General features: G+C 40.9%; 2 protein-coding genes and 1 pseudogene across 6 annotated transcripts in view; all 3 read right to left on the minus strand.

Annotated features, from left to right (window-relative positions):
- Positions 1–843: 843 nt before the first annotated feature.
- On the minus strand, positions 844–1,353 carry LOC139952690 (uncharacterized; the record flags this gene model as incomplete). The annotated part of the gene is made up of 1 exon (XM_071951892.1): positions 844–1,353. A coding segment is annotated over one exon (510 nt), but the record flags the coding sequence as incomplete, so codon positions are not given.
- On the minus strand, positions 1,349–2,386 carry LOC139952394 (uncharacterized; annotated as a pseudogene).
- A 4,719-nt stretch (positions 2,387–7,105) lies between these two features.
- Positions 7,106–19,164, minus strand: part of LOC139952051 (harmonin-like) — a 109,637-nt gene continuing 97,578 nt past the window's right edge. For all 5 annotated transcript variants that reach the window (XM_071950977.1, XM_071950983.1, XM_071950980.1 and 2 more), the window contains one exon: positions 7,106–8,400. In XM_071950977.1, coding sequence (XP_071807078.1) covers positions 8,388–8,400 — 13 coding nt within the window. In that variant the 3' untranslated portion in view covers positions 7,106–8,387. The remainder of the gene's footprint in view (positions 8,401–19,164) is intronic.

Below are 19,164 nucleotides of genomic sequence, written 5' to 3' on the forward strand. Positions count from 1 at the left end.
TGTATTCGCAGGTTGCCCTGAAATACTTCTGTCATACTCAACACCAAACTTGTGACCGACTTCCTCAACCAGTTCAAAGCATGTTGTCTAACAAGCAACAATGTGAATGCACCCTTGGTTTCCTCTACCCAATGCTTCTAGAAATCATCCTACATTTTACCTCTAAATCACATGTTAGTCCTCAACTCTAGCACAAGAGGATTAAGTGTAATTCCTTTTTTTTATTTTTTTAGAAGGGGCTGTTTGTTATGTCGCAAATTCTTTCTGGCAATGTTAATTAAAAATTTTAGGAAAATATATTTCTTTTAACATATTTACTTTGATGAATCACATTTCCTGTGTAAAAGTGCTTGACGAATAAGGCGCAGTACCCTTACAATACAAAAATAAGACTTGAGTATTAACAGATAAGAGTGCATGAGACGCAACACAACTTTTACACGCACATCTGTAGATACATGTGTAGGATGCAGTTAATTTTGTTTACCTTTAAAACTCAGATAAGACATGTCTTATAGTATATAGAAGAGTTTGCGGTAACACCATGTAATAACAATCTCTAAATGAATTGGGGTGGTTCCGAAAAGAACCGTTGGATTAACTCGACGTTTCAAAGGTATGCTCTGATCGTCTTCTGGAGAATGCTGGACTCTGATGCTGCATGCTGCTTAAGTACTGGGCATCGGATCAGCGGTGATGCACGAAGGCGGGAAATACAGGCGGGAAGTGTACTCGATGATGCGTGGTGAAACCTGTTGTGGAGCCTTGGGTGGTGTGTGGGGGTGTGTGCTCACTGAACCGTGTCAGTAGGAACAAGCACAGGGGATAGTGAGGGTGTGGGGCCTAGGTGACTGAGGGTATAGATGACCCAAAGCAGTCTAATGGTTGAGGCCTATGGGGTGACCGTGGATATAGAAGATCCATTGGTCGGGAGAAGGGGAGCCAGATGTCGCTGATGTGGAAGCCGATGTCTTGGGGTACGGTGTCATGCTTGTGGATTTCGATGGCCTCTCTGATGTGTCTAGGGTGCCACGCCTGGATTGGAGCGATGATTTCTGCTGCTTCCCAGTTCACTCGGTGGTCAGTGATGTGGGAATGCTTGACAATGGCGGATTTATCGAAGTCCCCCCTCCTTCCGTGTGCTCGGTGTTCCTTAAGTCTAGTGGGAAGGTTACGCCCGGTTTCCCCGACATAAACCTTACCACATTCGCATGGAATGCGATAGACTCCGGCACGGGTGGAGGGGTCCTTCTTGTCCTTGTGCGATTGGAGAGAGCCATGGAGTTTCTTCGGAGCGGAGTGATACACCTTGATTCCTGCTTGCTTGAAGATGCGTTGGAGGCGATGAGAGGGGGGACCTAGGTATGGTAAACTAACTGTGGGTGTGTGTGTTTGACCTTGGGTATAGGAGACCCTTTGGTCGGCGGGACGGGCTTGCTCGTCTTGACTTGCTTGGCGTTGTATCCATTCCGCTGTAGAGAAGTGGTGATGTGCTGCAACTCATGCTGGAGGCTATCCGGATCACAAATGGTATAAGCCCGTTGAACCAGCGCACGGTTGACTGACGACTTGATAGCTGGATGATGGAAAGACCGCTGATGTAGGTAACGGTCGGTGTGGGTGGGTTTCCGGTAAATGCTGTGATGAAGGGTGCCGTCTTGGTTTCTTGTGATGAGAACATCCAGAAAGGGTAACTTTCCGGAATGTTCTTGCTCCATAGTGAACTTGATACTGGAGTGTTGTTGGTTGAGGTATTGCAGGAATTCATGGAGAGAGTCCTGACCGTGGGGCCACACGACAAAGGTGTCGTCCACGTAGCGGAGCCACAGGCTGGGTCGGAGGTCAGCGGAGAGGAGTGATGAGGACTCGACTCTTCCATGAATATGTCAGCTAGAACCGGGGATATAGGGGATCCCATGGAGGTCCCAGCTGTCTGCTCGTAGTACTTGCCCTGGAATTGAAAACAACTGGAGGAAACGCATGTGTAAAGCAAATCATGAATTTGGTCAGGTGAAAGACCAGTACGATCAGGGAGGGATGGGTCATGTGATAATCTCTCCTTGGCCAAGAAGCAAGCTTCATCTGTGGGCACGTTGGTGAAAAGAGATTCCACATCAAAACTTACCAAGATATCAGTGGGTAGTAGGGTTAGGTTGCGGGTAATGTCAACAAACTGGGTGGAATAGGAAACATGGTGTTCAGTGAGACCCACCAGGGGTCGAAGTACTTTAGCTAGGTACTTGGCAGTGTCGTACATGTAGGTGGGGGAACCCCTCAAGGCAACTATGGGGCAGAGGGGAACTTCCGGCTTGTGAATCTTGGGATTGCCGAAGAACCTGGGACAGGTGGAGCTGGATGGGCGGAGCCTACAATAGAGTGGGACGGAGAGAGCTCCAGACCAGTGGATGGAAAGGAGTTTGCTGGCAACCCTCTTCTCGATGCTAGGGGTGGGGTCCTTGGGGAGGGGGCGGTATGAACCAGATGATAAAATGTTGCTTACCTTGTCAGTGTACTCCGTGCGGTCCATGATGACAGTGGCATTCCCTTTGTCAGCAGGCAAGATGTGAATGGATTCGTACCGGCGAAGTTCCCAGAGGGCTGCCTGCTCAACCTTGGAAAGGTTGGACTTGGCTGGTTTCGCCTTCCGCAGAACCTCGTTAATCTCGATCCGGACATCAATCTTCTCCGTCTTACTGAGGTGTTTGAGGGCTCGCTCTGTAACTGGATAATTTCTTCGGTGGGGATGGACTTGGGGGGCTGGGCAAAGTTCATACCCAGGGACAGGACGCTGGTCTCGGTTTCCGTGATGCTCCGGTTGCTAAGGTTAACTACGGTGTGTTCCTGAAAAGCGCGTTGACTACGGAGGTGAACTGGTGGCCGTAAGGATATAGGAGATCCTGTGGGTTGCCCAGGGACGCGATTGAATAGAGATATAGGAGATCTCATCTTCTTGGAGGGTGCGCGATTGAAGTGAGATATAGACGATCTCTGCTTCTGGTGGTATAACTTGTGGAATTTGGCTATCTGCTTCCTGCGGGCGGTCGCGAAGGCATGCTGGATGAACTGGAGAGGGCGCTGATCTTGGAGAAATCTCTCGGGTGTAGGGAGGATTGCAGTTCCCGCTCGGTGTGAGTGATGTCATGATCTAGACCAGCTAGAGATGATCTGGTAGATGATATCCGCTCCTTGAGAAGGGCAGAACTGGCGGCTTGAAGGATGGACGATGAACGGCGGCTGCGGACTGGATCTTGGAGGCGGAGTCCTTGCGGCAACAGGTTTGAGTCTCGGCAACGTTTAAGGAAGGCTAGGTTATTTATGAGTTTAGAACTTCTTACCGACATCCGTTCATATAACCTAACCGCCTTAAGGATAAGCTCCCCGTAGAGCGAAGATAAGTAGGATTTGAAACTTTGCATGGTGGAAATAAGATATAGAAGAGTTTGTGGTAACACCATGTAATAACAATCTCTAAATGAGTTGGGGTGGTTCTGAACAGAACCGTTGGATTAACTCGACGTTTCGATCAGTATGCTCTGATCGTCTTCTGGAGAATGCTGGACTCTGATGCTGCATGCTGCTTAAGTACTGGGCGGCGGATCAGCGGTGATCCATGGCCGTCTGCACTCAGTGGAAATGTTAAAGTTTTTGGTGTAAGTTTCAGTCTTATAGTCTTACATGTACATTGCAGGAAATCACTGTATCCTAGCAGCCTCACACTCTTTTAACTTATTAAACAAATGCTGGCCCCCACATTGTTTGACCACCAATCATGAAGCACACATTCTCACATCAGAAAGCTTGAGTATAAAATTTGATTTTACAAACTTTTTTTACCTTTTTAAATTTTTTGTACAGGCTTGAGTGTGTTTTTGGTGAGCTGCTTTAGCAGAATGCGAGCCTATGCAATACCTATTTTGTCCGGCCGGCCGGCCGTCTGCACTCAGTGGAAATGTTAAAGTTTTTGGTGTAAGTTTCAGTCTTTGAGTTGAGTTGTTTTTGGTATGTAAAAGCCCAAATGAGATTGTTATATATACTTGCCAGTCATTTTTTGTAATTTTCAGCTATGTTTTACAATAGTGTTGAAGTTTTTGGAATAATTTTTTTTAAAAGTTTTTGGAATACAAAAAATTTCAGGATCTGGATTTTAAAGAACAAACTCAAACTTAAATCTTGAAGTTTTGAAATAATTTGTTAAAACAAAAATCAATCTTTCTGTCACTGGTTCCAGTTGAACGAGCTGATCAACAATGAAAAAACCTTAAATGGTCATAACTCCTTGTTGCAATGATGTACTGATTAGAAACTTAAATCAAATATTGATACATATGAAAAGATAAAACTCAAAGAGTGCATCACTGGTTCCAGTTGAATGAGCTGAAACAATGAAAACCTTAAATGGTCATAACTCCTTATTGCAATGATGTACCGACTTAAAGGAACCTTACAGAATTGATAAAAAAACAGAAATTGTGAAGATCACAGATTTACATGAAACTTACATGGTCTTATGATGACTAGCGGGATGTCGCGCGCACGACAACCCCGCTAGAAATCATTGTATATAAACAAAATGCTGCAAATGTAGCGTCGTTGGTGGGGGGTAAGTGAAGGGCAGGGTCACAACACAATTCACCTTGCTTTTGTGAAATCGTATACACTTGCCCGTGTTTCTTTCGGTTTCTCACTATTTGTCGATCTCCCCATATGATATTTTCCAGTTTGCGGGTCCCGCAAGTGGTGCTTTACCAGTCCCGTTTATTTCCCGTTTTTTTTTTTTTCTAAGTTCAGTTTATTACTATTTTTTTCCATTTCCGTAGGCCTATCATATCCCCGGCCCGGTTAATTTGTTTGCCATTCCCAGTCCTGTTATACCCCGCTGCGGCAGCCGCTAGAAATCATTGCGAATATAATTCTGCAAGTAGCGTGGTGGGGGTGGTAAGTGGAGGGACACTCTGAGTCATGACGGACCTGTTAGTGCTTTGTGAAATTAGAAACCGTACACTTTCCCGTCTTTTAAGAAAGATGTTTCAAAAGATGTGTCAAGAATCGAGTTGTGGCGCCAGGTACATTGTAAATCTGCCTTGCTTGAGGGATATTGAGCAATGATTGAGAATATGGTGAATAGTTTCTCCGTTACCGCACAATTAACAATTAGTTTTGAGCTTTTGCCCCATGTCTTAAGATTAGTAAAGGTTGGCAGGATGTCAATTGAAGCACAGACTGCAAAACTCAGGACACCCCTTGGAAGAACATGAATTATGGATTTCCAAGTTTGGTCAGCATTTTCTGTCTCAATAAGTTTCAGAAGATTGCACTGTTGGACAAGTGGTTTGATGTAATTTCGCCAAAACAACACGATCGGTGGTTACAAGATCTTTGACCATTTGTTTGAACTTTGGCCAACCCATTTCACTCTGAATCTCGGCAGCAACTTGGTTGTACATGTATTTTTCGTGCCAATGACTCGAACCGTGTTTATTATTTTTCCGCTTCCATTTTGACTCCCTGGCAACCTTACATTTAAAAGCATTAACTACACGACTATCAGCTTTAACCATGCATTGGGCATGAGCCAGTGTATGTGATTCCATGTACATGCAAGTGGCAGAAAGATTAAGCCCGTCTGGGCTATGGATCACAGCTGGGGTTGGCCTTTTGATGGAAGACCAAGCATAGCCTTGATAGTATTGGTGTGGAAATGATCAAGTTTTTCCAGCTGAGTACCAGCTGAGTTCATGGACAGTCAACATGTACATATCTCAGAGATGGGGTGGCATACTGAGTAAAAGACCTTTAGTTTAAACTCATCCCATATCATACACTTATGGATGTTTTCAATAGTACCTTCAAGTTGAAAAATATCATGAATTTCCTTGGATTTACCCTTAAATGTGATATTACTACGGAGGAATTTTTCTGGCGCATCATTCAGGGACTTGAGGACAACATCACCAATAGCAAAGGTACACGCTTCAGCTTTGCCACCAGGGATGGAGTTGGACTTGCATTTGACCGGCTTAAGCGTGAGCCCCATAGATCGAGTGATATCATTGATTTCATTCATGATTGTTTGATGTCTTCTTTTGTGAGACGCAGCAAGACAAAATCATCAGAAAATGGGAGGATTATGCAACGACTTCCCTCTAGATCATAACCATATTTTTCTTTTTTTTCACTTTTTAGCAAATTTCAAGTTTTTCCGGTATTGGGTTTCATGAAATCTGGAAGTGCTTTGTTTACATTTATTTTCCTCAAGTTTTTTTACGGAAGTTGTGCATTTGAACAGCCTGGTTAAATAAGGGAATCAATGTGTGGTGAAGAGGTTTCAACTAGTGGTTTAATCCCAATGAGGCCTGGTTCTTGATAATTTTACCGAGACGAAGTCGAGGTAAATTATCAAGAACCAGGCCTTGGCGGGTTTAAACCACTAGTTGAAAACCGATTCAACACACTTTGATTCCCATTCATAAATACCTTTTCGGTCAAAAAACATCAACACTTATGGTCAAAAAATAAAATAAATTATTATTATTGTTATTATTATTTATTCGACCAATACAAGTTACAACAGTCAAGTTACAATAACACAAGACAGAACATTAACGGAAAAACATTTATAAAAAAGCAAGAAATTGCTTGTCATTGTTCGCTTGATTTTAAACTTATTTTTATATCTTGTTGTTTTTGCTGATTATCTATATTTTAAATGTTTCTCTGTATTAGCGCCATGGAGCATTGTTTTCGATGGATATGGCGCTATATAAATGTTTACTATTACTATTACTATTATCATTACCATTACCATTACCATTACCATTACCATTACCATTACCATTACCATTATCATTATCATTATCATCATCATTATCATTATCATTATCATTATCATTATCATTATCATTATCATTATCATTATCATTATCATTATCATTATCATCATCATCATCATCATCATCATCATCATCATCATCATCATCATCATCATCATCATCAATATCATTATCATTATCATTATCATCATCATCATCATCATCATCATCATCATCATCATCATCATCATCATCATCATCATCATCAATATCATTATCATTATCATTATCATTATCATCATCATCATCATCATCATCATCATCATCATCATCATTATTATTATAATTATACATATAAGAAATAAGGAAAATAAATACAGAATTAAATAAAAGAATAAATAAGGTTAAATTAAAAATTATAATTTTTCAATGATTTCTTTTAACACAACACCCCTCCAGCTATGAAATGGTAAGACCCAGTCAAGGCCCTTGGGTAAACAACTCTTTATAAGGGAATGCTGTGCGCGTCGCGCATATCGCGTGATGTGGCACAACTGTCTCCGCCGTTGATCTCGACCAATAGGAATGAAGAAACTGTCTTGCACAGGTGCAAGCTCGCGTGTCACGGCAATGTTTCAACACTTTTTACTAGTCATAACAAAGGTGTATACACACCCACGTGACGCGCGCTCTCCACCAATAGGAATAACGAAACTGTCCAAGGTATTTATGAATGCCTTTTTATCTTCCTTTGGAGCGTTTTTTCCAAATGCCTTTTTAGGAGTGCATTCCTGGCTGATCTTGCTTTTTTCAGGGCCCTTGAGTCATGAGCGATGAATATAGCTCGTGAGTTTTCCTCTTTAACGAATTTCAGTATAGAAACTAGAAACTCAGAAAGAGTTGATGTAAACCAATCACCTGCTTGGGCTGGAGTGATGTCCCAGGAAGAGACTTTGAAATGCAGTGGACCTAGTAGTGCCTTCACCTCTTGGTTGTATTGTGTCCAGGTGTTCGGCATTAAGGAAGGGCGGTAGCTCAAACACAAAGCGGCTTTCACATGGAACAATAGCTATCGACACAATAGTCATCCCCATGTAGACTAGTGTAGATTTAACACTGGGGGGTTTTCCCACTGGTGGAATCATGATGTTGTTCAATGACAGAACTAATGATGAAAAATAGGTGTCAAAATCTACCTTGTACAGTTCCGAAAGATAAATTCGAGTTCAGCACAATCCTGGTTATACTAGAAAACGGTGGTTATGTCGTTTCATGAAAACAGGGTGGCCACAGGTTCCCAAGCAAAATTTGCAGGAGCTGTTAATGGGAGCAGCTACATGTATCTAAGATATTGCTGACCGCAAAGGAAAGTTCTAATGTGATGTTTTTTTAGGTAAGGAATCCAGTAATAAACGCTTCATCTACCAGCCTAAACAACAGTTTCCTTATTCTGCTGCATTACTTCATCCAAAGCTTAAAATGGCACACTTCAAGTTTCTCTTTGATTTAATAGTTGAAGCCCTGACGTTATCAAAGGACTCAAGTCTTTACAAGTTGATGCAGTTGATCACAGGTCACTTAGAAAAACGTTCTGTCGCACAAACAAAACACAAGTAAAAAAAAAACAATTAAAGATGAAATCTTAAAAAGAATATTGAGACAGAATGATGTATGAATGAATGGACTGTACTATAACTGCCTCTTCATCATTCCTCCATGGAGACAGATGGTTGATGTATGAATGAATGAATGGACTGTACTATAACTGCCTCTACATCACTCCTCCAAGAAGACAGATGGTTGATTCATGAATGAATGGACTGTACTCTAACCGTCTCTACATCATTCCTCCATGGAGACAGATGGTTGATTTATGAATGAATGCACTGTACTCTAACTGCCTCTTCATCATTCCTCCATGGAGACAGATGGTTGATGTATGAATGAATGGACTGTACTCTAACTGCCTCTTCATCATTCCTCCATGGAGACAGATGGTTGATTTATGAATGAATGCACTGTACTCTAACTGTCTCTACATCATTCCTCCATGGAGACAGATGGTTGATGTATGAATGAATGGACTGTACTCTAACCGTCTCTACATCATTCCTCCATGGAGACAGATGATTGATTTATGAATAAATGGACTGTACTCTAACCGTCTCTACATCATTCCTCCATGGAGACAGATGATTGATTTATGAATGAATGGACTGTACTCTAACCGTCTCTACATCATTCCTCTATGGAGACAGATGGTTGATTTATGAATGAATGGACTGTACTCTAACCGTCTCTACATCATTCCTCCATGGAGACAGATGATTGATTTATGAATAAATGGACTGTACTCTAACCGTCTCTACATCATTCCTCCATGGAGACAGATGATTGATTTATGAATGAATGCACTGTACTCTAACTGCCTCTACATGTACATCATTCACTTATGGAGACAGATGGTTGATGTATGAATGAATGCACTGTACTCTAACTGCCTCTTCATCATTCCTCCATGGAGACAGATGGTTGATTTATGAATGAATGGACTGTACTCTAACCGTCTCTACATCATTCCTCCATGGAGACAGATGATTGATTTATGAATGAATGCACTGTACTCTAACTGCCTCTTCATCATTCCTCCATGGAGACAGATGGTTGATTTATGAATGAATGCACTGTACTCTAACTGTCTCTACATCATTCCTCCATGGAGACAGATGGTTGATGTATGAATGAATGGACTGTACTCTAACCGTCTCTACATCATTCCTCCATGGAGACAGATGATTGATTTATGAATAAATGGACTGTACTCTAACCGTCTCTACATCATTCCTCTATGGAGACAGATGGTTGATTTATGAATGAATGGACTGTACTCTAACCGTCTCTACATCATTCCTCCATGGAGACAGATGATTGATTTATGAATAAATGGACTGTACTCTAACCGTCTCTACATCATTCCTCCATGGAGACAGATGATTGATTTATGAATGAATGCACTGTACTCTAACTGCCTCTACATGTACATCATTCACTTATGGAGACAGATGGTTGATGTATGAATGAATGCACTGTACTCTAACTGCCTCTTCATCATTCCTCCATGGAGACAGATGGTTGATTTATGAATGAATGGACTGTACTCTAACCGTCTCTACATCATTCCTCCATGGAGACAGATGATTGATTTATGAATGAATGCACTGTACTCTAACTGTCTCTTCATCATTCCTCAATGGAGACAGATGATTGATGTATGAATGAATGCACTGTACTCTAACTGCCTCTTCATCATTCCTCCATGGAGACAGATGGTTGATTTATGAATGAATGGACTGTACTCTAACTGCCTCTTCATCATTCCTCAAAGAAGACAGATGATTGATGTATGAATGAATGCACTGTACTCTAACTGCCTCTTCATCATTCCTCCATGGAGATATGGTTGATGTATGAATGAATGCACTGTACTCTAACTGCCTCTTCATCATTCCTCCATGGAGACAGATGGTTGATTTATGAATGAATGCACTGTACTCTAACTGTCTCTACATCATTCCTCCATGGAGACAGATGGTTGATGTATGAATGAATGGACTGTACTCTAACTGCCTCTTCATCATTCCTCCATGGAGACAGATGGTTGATTTATGAATGAATGCACTGTACTCTAACTGTCTCTACATCATTCCTCCATGGAGACAGATGATTGATTTATGAATAAATGGACTGTACTCTAACCGTCTCTACATCATTCCTCTATGGAGACAGATGGTTGATTTATGAATGAATGGACTGTACTCTAACCGTCTCTACATCATTCCTCCATGGAGACAGATGATTGATTTATGAATAAATGGACTGTACTCTAACCGTCTCTACATCATTCCTCTATGGAGACAGATGGTTGATTTATGAATGAATGGACTGTACTCTAACCGTCTCTACATCATTCCTCCATGGAGACAGATGATTGATTTATGAATGAATGCACTGTACTCTAACTGCCTCTACATGTACATCATTCACTTATGGAGACAGATGGTTGATGTATGAATGAATGCACTGTACTCTAACTGCCTCTTCATCATTCCTCCATGGAGACAGATGGTTGATTTATGAATGAATGGACTGTACTCTAACCGTCTCTACATCATTCCTCCATGGAGACAGAGGATTGATTTATGAATGAATGCACTGTACTCTAACTGTCTCTTCATCATTCCTCAATGGAGACAGATGATTGATGTATGAATGAATGCACTGTACTCTAACTGCCTCTTCATCATTCCTCCATGGAGACAGATGGTTGATTTATGAATGAATGGACTGTACTCTAACTGCCTCTTCATCATTCCTCAAAGAAGACAGATGATTGATGTATGAATGAATGCACTGTACTCTAACTGCCTCTTCATCATTCCTCCATGGAGATATGGTTGATGTATGAATGAATGCACTGTACTCTAACTGTCTCTACATCATTCCTCCATGGAGACAGATGGTTGATTTATGAATGAATGCACTGTACTCTAACTGTCTCTACATCATTCCTCCATGGAGACAGATGGTTGATTTATGAATGAATGCACTGTACTCTAACTGTCTCTACATCATTCCTCCATGGAGACAGATGGTTGATGTATGAATGAATGGACTGTACTCTAACCGTCTCTACATCATTCCTCCATGGAGACAGATGATTGATTTATGAATAAATGGACTGTACTCTAACCGTCTCTACATCATTCCTCTATGGAGACAGATGGTTGATGTATGAATGAATGCACTGTACTCTAACTGCCTCTTCATCATTCCTCCATGGAGACAGATGGTTGATTCATGAATGAATGGACTGTACTCTAACCGTCTCTACATCATTCCTCCATGGAGACAGATGATTGATTTATGAATAAATGGACTGTACTCTAACCGTCTCTACATCATTCCTCTATGGAGACAGATGGTTGATGTATGAATGAATGCACTGTACTCTAACTGCCTCTTCATCATTCCTCCATGGAGACAGATGGTTGATTTATGAATGAATGGACTGTACTCTAACCGTCTCTACATCATTCATTCATGGAGACAGATGGTTGATATATGAATGACTGGACTGTACTCTAACTGTCTCTACATCATTCCTCCATGGAGACAGATGGTTGATTTATGAACGAATACACTGTACTCTAACTGCCTCTGCATCATTCCTCTCCATGGAGACAGATGGTTGATGTATGAATGAATGGACTGTACTCTAACTGCCTCTTCATCATTCCTCCATGGAGACAGATGGTTGATTTATGAATGAATGGCTGTACTCTAACTGCCTCTTCATCATTCATCCATGGAGACAGATGGTTGATTTATGAATTAATGGACTGTACTCTAACTGCCTCTTCATCATTCCTCCATGGAGACAGATGATTGATGTATGAATGAATGCACTGTACTCTAACTGCCTCTACATCATTCCTCTATGGAGACAGATGGTTGATGTATGAATGAATGGACTGTACTCTAACTGCCTCTTCATCATTCCTCCATGGAGACAGATGATTGATTTATGAATGAATGGACTGTACTCTAACTGCCTCTACATCATTCATTCATGGAGACAGATGGTTGATATATGAATGAATGGACTGTACTCTAACTGCCTCTTCATCATTCCTCCATGGAGACAGATGGTTGATTTATGAATGAATGGACTGTACTCTAACCGTCTCTACATCATTCATTCATGGAGACAGATGGTTGATATATGAATGACTGGACTGTACTCTAACTGTCTCTACATCATTCCTCCATGGAGACAGATGGTTGATTTATGAACGAATACACTGTACTCTAACTGCCTCTGCATCATTCCTCTCCATGGAGACAGATGGTTGATGTATGAATGAATGGACTGTACTCTAACTGCCTCTTCATCATTCCTCCATGGAGACAGATGGTTGATTTATGAATGAATGGCTGTACTCTAACTGCCTCTTCATCATTCATCCATGGAGACAGATGGTTGATTTATGAATTAATGGACTGTACTCTAACTGCCTCTTCATCATTCCTCCATGGAGACAGATGATTGATGTATGAATGAATGCACTGTACTCTAACTGCCTCTACATCATTCCTCTATGGAGACAGATGGTTGATTTATGAATGAATGCACTGTACTCTAACCGTCTCTACATCATTCCTCTATGGAGACAGATGGTTGATTTATGAATGAATGCACTGTACTCTAACTGCCTCTACATCATTCCTCCATGGAGACAGATGGTTGATTTATGAATGAATGCACTGTACTCTAACTGCCTCTGCATCATTCCTCCATGGAGACAGATGGTTGATTTATGAATGAATGCACTGTACTCTAACTGCCTCTTCATCATTCCTCTATGGAGACAGATGGTTGATTTATGAATGAATGGACTGTACTCTAACTGTCTCTTCATCATTCCTCAATGGAGACAGATGGTTGATTTATGAATGAATGGACTGTACTCTAACCGTCTCTACATCATTCCTCTCCATGGAGACAGATGGTTGATTTATGAATGAATGGACTGTACTCTAATTGCCTCAACATCATTCCTCCATGGAGACAGATGGTTGATTTATGAATGAATGCACTGTACTCTAACTGTCTCTACATCATTCATTCATGGAGACAGATGATTGATGTATGAATGAATGCACTGTACTCTAACTGTCTCTTCATCATTCCTCAATGGAGACAGATGGTTGATGTATGAATGAATGGACTGTACTCTAACTGCCTCTGCATCATTCCTCCATGGAGACAGATGGTTGATTTATGAATGAATGCACTGTACTCTAACTGTCTCTACATCATTCATTCATGGAGACAGATGATTGATTTATGAATGAATGGACTGTACTCTAACTGTCTCTTCATCATTCCTCAATGGAGACAGATGGTTGATTTATGAATGAATGGACTGTACTCTAACCGTCTCTACATCATTCCTCTCCATGGAGACAGATGGTTGATTTATGAATGAATGGACTGTACTCTAATTGCCTCAACATCATTCCTCTCCATGGAGACAGATGGTTGATTTATGAATGAATGCACTGTACTCTAATTGCCTCTACATCATTCATTCATGGAGACAGATGGTTGATGTATGAATGAATGCACTGTACTCTAACTGCTTCTACATCATTCATTCATGGAGACAGATGGTTGATGTATGAATGAATGGACTGTACTCTAGCTGCCTCTACATCATTTATTCGTGGAGACAGATGGTTGATTTATGAATGAATGGACTGTACTCTAACTGCCTCTACATCATTCATTCATGGAGACAGATGGTTGATGTATGAATGAATGGACTGTACTCTAACTGCCTCTTCATCATTCCTCCATGGAGACAGATGATTGATTTATGAATGAATGGACTGTACTCTAACTGCCTCTACATCATTCATTCATGGAGACAGATGGTTGATATATGAATGAATGGACTGTACTCTAACTGCCTCTTCATCATTCCTCCATGGAGACAGATGGTTGATTTATGAATGAATGCACTGTACTCTAACCGTCTCTACATCATTCCTCCATGGAGACAGATGATTGATTTATGAATGAATGCACTGTACTCTAACTGCCTCTTCATCATTCCTCCATGGAGACAGATGGTTGATTTATGAATGAATGCACTGTACTCTAACTGTCTCTACATCATTCCTCCATGGAGACAGATGGTTGATGTATGAATGAATGGACTGTACTCTAACCGTCTCTACATCATTCCTCCATGGAGACAGATGATTGATTTATGAATAAATGGACTGTACTCTAACCGTCTCTACATCATTCCTCTATGGAGACAGATGGTTGATTTATGAATGAATGGACTGTACTCTAACCGTCTCTACATCATTCCTCCATGGAGACAGATGATTGATTTATGAATAAATGGACTGTACTCTAACCGTCTCTACATCATTCCTCCATGGAGACAGATGATTGATTTATGAATGAATGCACTGTACTCTAACTGCCTCTACATGTACATCATTCACTTATGGAGACAGATGGTTGATGTATGAATGAATGCACTGTACTCTAACTGCCTCTTCATCATTCCTCCATGGAGACAGATGGTTGATTTATGAATGAATGGACTGTACTCTAACCGTCTCTACATCATTCCTCCATGGAGACAGATGATTGATTTATGAATGAATGCACTGTACTCTAACTGTCTCTTCATCATTCCTCAATGGAGACAGATGATTGATGTATGAATGAATGCACTGTACTCTAACTGCCTCTTCATCATTCCTCCATGGAGACAGATGGTTGATTTATGAATGAATGGACTGTACTCTAACTGCCTCTTCATCATTCCTCAAAGAAGACAGATGATTGATGTATGAATGAATGCACTGTACTCTAACTGCCTCTTCATCATTCCTCCATGGAGATATGGTTGATGTATGAATGAATGCACTGTACTCTAACTGCCTCTTCATCATTCCTCCATGGAGACAGATGGTTGATTTATGAATGAATGCACTGTACTCTAACTGTCTCTACATCATTCCTCCATGGAGACAGATGGTTGATGTATGAATGAATGGACTGTACTCTAACTGCCTCTTCATCATTCCTCCATGGAGACAGATGGTTGATTTATGAATGAATGCACTGTACTCTAACTGTCTCTACATCATTCCTCCATGGAGACAGATGATTGATTTATGAATAAATGGACTGTACTCTAACCGTCTCTACATCATTCCTCTATGGAGACAGATGGTTGATTTATGAATGAATGGACTGTACTCTAACCGTCTCTACATCATTCCTCCATGGAGACAGATGATTGATTTATGAATAAATGGACTGTACTCTAACCGTCTCTACATCATTCCTCTATGGAGACAGATGGTTGATTTATGAATGAATGGACTGTACTCTAACCGTCTCTACATCATTCCTCCATGGAGACAGATGATTGATTTATGAATGAATGCACTGTACTCTAACTGCCTCTACATGTACATCATTCACTTATGGAGACAGATGGTTGATGTATGAATGAATGCACTGTACTCTAACTGCCTCTTCATCATTCCTCCATGGAGACAGATGGTTGATTTATGAATGAATGGACTGTACTCTAACCGTCTCTACATCATTCCTCCATGGAGACAGAGGATTGATTTATGAATGAATGCACTGTACTCTAACTGTCTCTTCATCATTCCTCAATGGAGACAGATGATTGATGTATGAATGAATGCACTGTACTCTAACTGCCTCTTCATCATTCCTCCATGGAGACAGATGGTTGATTTATGAATGAATGGACTGTACTCTAACTGCCTCTTCATCATTCCTCAAAGAAGACAGATGATTGATGTATGAATGAATGCACTGTACTCTAACTGCCTCTTCATCATTCCTCCATGGAGATATGGTTGATGTATGAATGAATGCACTGTACTCTAACCGTCTCTACATCATTCCTCCATGGAGACAGATGGTTGATTTATGAATGAATGCACTGTACTCTAACTGTCTCTACATCATTCCTCCATGGAGACAGATGGTTGATTTATGAATGAATGCACTGTACTCTAACTGTCTCTACATCATTCCTCCATGGAGACAGATGGTTGATGTATGAATGAATGGACTGTACTCTAACCGTCTCTACATCATTCCTCCATGGAGACAGATGATTGATTTATGAATAAATGGACTGTACTCTAACCGTCTCTACATCATTCCTCTATGGAGACAGATGGTTGATTTATGAATGAATGGACTGTACTCTAACCGTCTCTACATCATTCCTCCATGGAGACAGATGGTTGATGTATGAATGAATGCACTGTACTATAACTGCCTCTACATCACTCCTCCATGGAGACAGATGGTTGATTTATGAATGAATGGACTGTACTCTAACTGCCTCTTCATCATTCCTCCATGGAGACAGATGATTGATGTATGAATGAATGCACTGTACTCTAACTGCCTCTACATCATTCCTCTATGGAGACAGATGGTTGATTTATGAATGAATGCACTGTACTCTAACCGTCTCTACATCATTCCTCTATGGAGACAGATGGTTGATTTATGAATGAATGCACTGTACTCTAACTGCCTCTACATCATTCCTCCATGGAGACAGATGGTTGATTTATGAATGAATGCACTGTACTCTAACTGCCTCTGCATCATTCCTCCATGGAGACAGATGGTTGATTTATGAATGAATGCACTGTACTCTAACTGCCTCTGCATCATTCCTCCATGGAGACAGATGATTGATGTATGAATGAATGCACTGTACTCTAACTGCCTCTTCATCATTCCTCCATGGAGACAGATGGTTGATTCATGAATGAATGCACTGTACTCTAACCGTCTCTACATCATTCCTCCATGGAGACAGATGGTTGATTTATGAATGAATGCACTGTACTCTAACTGCCTCTGCATCATTCCTCCATGGAGACAGATGGTTGATTTATGAATGAATGCACTGTACTCTAACTGTCTCTACATCATTCATTCATGGAGACAGATGATTGATGTATGAATGAATGCACTGTACTCTAACTGTCTCTTCATCATTCCTCAATGGAGACAGATGGTTGATGTATGAATGAATGGACTGTACTCTAACTGCCTCTGCATCATTCCTCCATGGAGACAGATGGTTGATTTATGAATGAATGCACTGTACTCTAACTGTCTCTACATCATTCATTCATGGAGACAGATGATTGATTTATGAATGAATGGACTGTACTCTAACTGTCTCTTCATCATTCCTCAATGGAGACAGATGGTTGATTTATGAATGAATGGACTGTACTCTAACCGTCTCTACATCATTCCTCTCCATGGAGACAGATGGTTGATTTATGAATGAATGGACTGTACTCTAATTGCCTCAACATCATTCCTCTCCATGGAGACAGATGGTTGATTTATGAATGAATGCACTGTACTCTAATTGCCTCTACATCATTCATTCATGGAGACAGATGGTTGATGTATGAATGAATGCACTGTACTCTAACTGCTTCTACATCGTTCATTCATGGAGACAGATGGTTGATGTATGAATGAATGGACTGTACTCTAGCTGCCTCTACATCATTTATTCGTGGAGACAGATGGTTGATTTATGAATGAATGGACTGTACTCTAACTGCCTCTACATCATTCATTCATGGAGACAGATGGTTGATGTATGAATGAATGGACTGTACTCTAACTGCCTCTTCATCATTCCTCCATGGAGACAGATGATTGATTTATGAATGAATGGACTGTACTCTAACTGCCTCTACATCATTCATTCATGGAGACAGATGGTTGATATATGAATGAATGGACTGTACTCTAACTGCCTCTTCATCATTCCTCCATGGAGACAGATGGTTGATTTATGAATGAATGGACTGTACTCTAACCGTCTCTACATCATTCATTCATGGAGACAGATGGTTGATATATGAATGACTGGACTGTACTCTAACTGTCTCTACATCATTCCTCCATGGAGACAGATGGTTGATTTATGAACGAATACACTGTACTCTAACTGCCTCTGCATCATTCCTCTCCATGGAGACAGATGGTTGATGTATGAATGAATGGACTGTACTCTAACTGCCTCTTCATCATTCCTCCATGGAGACAGATGGTTGATTTATGAATGAATGGCTGTACTCTAACTGCCTCTTCATCATTCATCCATGGAGACAGATGGTTGATTTATGAATTAATGGACTGTACTCTAACTGCCTCTTCATCATTCCTCCATGGAGACAGATGATTGATGTATGAATGAATGCACTGTACTCTAACTGCCTCTACATCATTCCTCTATGGAGACAGATGGTTGATGTATGAATGAATGGACTGTACTCTAACTGCCTCTTCATCATTCCTCCATGGAGACAGATGATTGATTTATGAATGAATGGACTGTACTCTAACTGCCTCTACATCATTCATTCATGGAGACAGATGGTTGATATATGAATGAATGGACTGTACTCTAACTGCCTCTTCATCATTCCTCCATGGAGACAGATGGTTGATTTATGAATGAATGGACTGTACTCTAACCGTCTCTACATCATTCATTCATGGAGACAGATGGTTGATATATGAATGACTGGACTGTACTCTAACTGTCTCTACATCATTCCTCCATGGAGACAGATGGTTGATTTATGAACGAATACACTGTACTCTAACTGCCTCTGCATCATTCCTCTCCATGGAGACAGATGGTTGATGTATGAATGAATGGACTGT

This window comes from Asterias amurensis, chromosome 20, assembly GCF_032118995.1.
Source record: "Asterias amurensis chromosome 20, ASM3211899v1".
In the NCBI taxonomy this organism is placed as follows: domain Eukaryota; kingdom Metazoa; phylum Echinodermata; class Asteroidea; order Forcipulatida; family Asteriidae; genus Asterias; species Asterias amurensis.